Source organism: Wolffia australiana, chromosome 15 (assembly GCF_029677425.1).
Source record: "Wolffia australiana isolate 7733 chromosome 15, ASM2967742v1".
In the NCBI taxonomy this organism is placed as follows: domain Eukaryota; kingdom Viridiplantae; phylum Streptophyta; class Magnoliopsida; order Alismatales; family Araceae; genus Wolffia; species Wolffia australiana.
In genome coordinates, this window is record NC_135849.1 from 11,101,157 (window position 1) to 11,104,721 (window position 3,565).

The following is a 3,565-nucleotide window of genomic DNA, read 5'->3' on the forward strand; positions in this document are numbered from 1 at the left end:
AAAATATTCCTTCTGAAGTACATGTAATTAGGCCTTGTCTTCAACAATAAATGAGACTGATTATATGCGAAGTGTTGTTGAGGAAAAATAGATGATGTTCAGAACTAGATTTTTCTTGTTGGATCTTTGTGGTCATTTTGGTTAAGTCTTTGGGGCCATAAGTATAAGGGTTTTGGGTCATAAGAAGGCTTTTCTTGATGTGGGTCAAGAAATCTTGATTTGTGGAAGACATAGAGCTTCAATGACTTTTTTCTTTTTGGGTTTTGTTGTCGGCCACATTTCCAAGTGATTTGCTTGAGGGCATTCACACAAATATGGTTAGGGCACATCATTACATCGGGACGGATGCCCCCAAACAAGGATAAGGACCATTGTAGGCAGGGATAATGGTCGACAAAGATAACCAATCTTAACGGGAACACAGACACTGACAGGGGGGCGACGACAAAGATTGTTGAGGACAAGGATGACAATCACTTATGAAGGGGGGGGCAAATGTTGATGATGGGGATTATGCGCACTCCCGCTCGCTCTCTTTTGCTTGCACTCTCTTTCAATCTCTATGTCTCTCTTGCTCTCTCTCTCTCTCATCATCTGTCCGTTCCGTTTTCATCAAGAACGAATGATGAGGGAGACTGATGACCGAACGGTGACTATCACAGATCAGAGACGGATGACTGAGATGATGTTAATTCAGTCCTGTCCTCTCCGTCCGAAATAGTAAAAAATGGTGCGGCTGATAGTTGTAAAAATTAGGGACGCCTAATATGACATGAAAAACACTCTCCTTGTTAATAATGTCACCAGTCATCGGCGGCCCCTTCCCGGTCGTAGGGACGTGAAAAACCCTACTTTAGTCGCTCCTCTCTGGGTCATCGCATAGTCGCATGCAGCCAGAAGAGGCAGTAGGTGGGTTTGGCCCAGATGTCACATCCCCACCCACTCCTGACTTCAGAAGCCCGCTGTTCGCGCCACCAAATCTCGCTCTCCCGTTCTCCCTGGCCTTTAAATACGCTCCCCGCCAGTTGAACTCTTCGTCACCCGCACCTCTCCTCTCACACCTCTCCCTCCAAACATCCGTCGCCACTCCGCTAGAATCAGATAAGGGTTTGGTAAAACCCAGACCTTCTTCTTCTTTGCTCTACGATGACGAAGATATCGGTGAGGAGGTCGAGCATGGTTAGGCCAGCGAAGCCCACGCCGGACCGGCGGCTCTGGAACGCCAACGTTGACCTTGTCGTGCCTCGCTTCCACACGCCTAGCGTCTACTTCTACAGCCCCGACGCCTCGCCCGCCTTCTTCGACTTCGCAACTCTAGAGAAGGCCCTAGCCGAGGCTCTGGTCACCTTCTACCCCATGGCGGGGCGTCTCAGCCTCGACGACGACGGCCGCGTGGAGATAAACTGCACCGGCGAGGGAGTGCTCTTCGTCGAGGCGACGACGGACATGGCGGTCAGCGACTTCGGCGACTTCGCCCCCACCCCGGACCTCAAGCGGCTGATCCCCGCCGTTGATTACTCCGGCGAGATCTCCTCCTTCCCGCTTCTCGTCCTCCAGCTGACCCGCTTCGCCTGCGGCGGCGTCGCTCTCGGCGTTGGCATGCAGCACCACGTCGCAGACGGCTTCGCTGGCCTCCATTTCATCAATTCATGGGCGGGGCTCGCCCGCGGGCTTCCCATCTCCCCGCTCCCTTTCATCGACCGCAGTCTCCTCCGCGCCAGAGACCCGCCCAAACCTTCCTTCCCCCACGTCGAGTACCAGCCCCCCCCTATCATGAAAACCACCGTCTCTTCTACAAACCCCGCCGTCGCCATGTTCAAGTTCACGCCCGAGGAGATGAACGCGCTGAAGGCGAAAGCAAGGGAGCACGGCAAAGGGGAGAAGTACAGCTCCTACGCGCTCCTCGCGGGGCATGTTTGGAGGCGGGTGAGCGAGGCCCGTGGGCTGGAAGAGGATCAGATGACGAAGCTTTTCATCGCCACGGACGGCCGAACCCGGCTTAAGCCCGCTTTGCCGGAGGGGTACTTTGGCAATGTGATTTTCACGGCGACTCCGGTGGCGGAGGCTGGGCCGCTGGTTACAGGCCCGGTGACGGCCGCGGCGAGGAAGATACAGAACGCGCTGAACAGGATGGACGACGAGTATCTGCGGTCGGCTGTGGACTATCTTGAGCTGCAGCCGGACCTGTCTAAGTTGGTTCGGGGGGCTCATAGCTTCCGGTGCCCGAACCTGGGGATCACGAGCTGGGTTCGGCTGCCGATCCATGAAGCGGACTTTGGTTGGGGCAGGCCCATCTTCATGGGTCCTGGGGGGATCTCCTACGAAGGGCTGGCTTTCGTTATTCCCACCGCCACCGACGACGGCTGCCTCTTCCTCGCCATCTCCCTCCAGTCTGACCATATGGCCGTGTTCAGGAAGATTATCCGCGACTTCTGAGTCTTATCTGTTGTCCGAGACTCAGCAACAAAACCAAGTTTTCTTCGGGATAGACATGATACATCCCGATATTCCCTCTTTTGTTCTCCGGAGCGGAGGTCAGTGTATTATTATTGGTAAAAACGGTACGACGAACTTGGAACGAGTATGAAAGATATTACTTCTATTGAAGTCAAAGCGTTCAGAAGATGCGGATAATCTTACACGAACACGGCTCGACGGTGTGTTCCTGCGAAATAGGTAGCAAGGGTGGGTCCTCTGTTGCGGATGTTTGGCTTTCTTGGCGATGATAGAGTGGGAGGAGGAGCAGCGTCGTTGGGCATCTTGTTCTCTTTTTTGCGCCGATCTTCTTCTCTGTGTGTTGTTTCCGAGAGAAAATGCATGAAGCATTTTCTGTGTTTCGATGACATTTTAGGTTGGTTGATCCTGTTTATTTTTTTGTGAATGTAAACGAAATTTAGAAAATATTCGCCTTCTTTGAATGGTAAGACACTGCTCAATATCAAACGTGTGGACTAGGAAATCAACATCTGGTCGTTCACGTCCTTCTCCAAGGTGGATTGACCATGATGTCTATCCATATCCGAGAAGAAAACACAAGTACAAATTCGTTTTCATATAAAATAAATGAATACAACCACGTTTTCCAGTTGTTCCCTGGTTCCGTCTGTTTCCCCCAGTCACCAGCAATGATGGCACTGCTTCCGCTCAAGCTGAATAGCGGTAGGCTTTGGAAGATTAATAAAATGTGCGACTAATGGAAGAGAAAAAAAGTACGAGTATGTAGAAGGTAATTAAGGGAGTGATAAGGGGGTTCAATGTACGTGAGGTGTGAAAAGTAAAAAATTGGGAGGTAATCTGAATCCCAAAATGGGTGGAAAGATAGATGATAAATATTCACAATAGCCATATTTTCCTATGAAGAAGAGTGACATAAGATGATGAATAGGCAAAGAGTTTAGAAAGAAAAGAGTTATGTCTAGTTTTTTTCTTTCCTTTCTTATTTTTCCTTTATATGTTTTCCATTCTTCATTTTATGATATATCTCTCATTCGGGGTATTACTAAAAAGAGGGTAGAAAAGATTAATGTATGAGGAGAGAAAGAAAATCAGAAATGTATGAGAAGAG

The 3,565-nt window shown here is 50.1% G+C and overlaps 1 protein-coding gene across 1 annotated transcript; it reads left to right on the plus strand.

The window, feature by feature from the left end:
* Positions 1 to 1,042: 1,042 nt before the first annotated feature.
* On the plus strand, positions 1,043 to 2,607 carry LOC144713019 (HXXXD-type acyl-transferase family protein). The gene has a single exon (XM_078587479.1). The coding sequence runs from the start codon at positions 1,147 to 1,149 to the stop codon at positions 2,434 to 2,436; it is 1,290 nt and encodes a 429-aa protein (XP_078443605.1). The 5' UTR covers positions 1,043 to 1,146; the 3' UTR covers positions 2,437 to 2,607.
* The last annotated feature ends 958 nt before the right edge of the window (positions 2,608 to 3,565 follow it).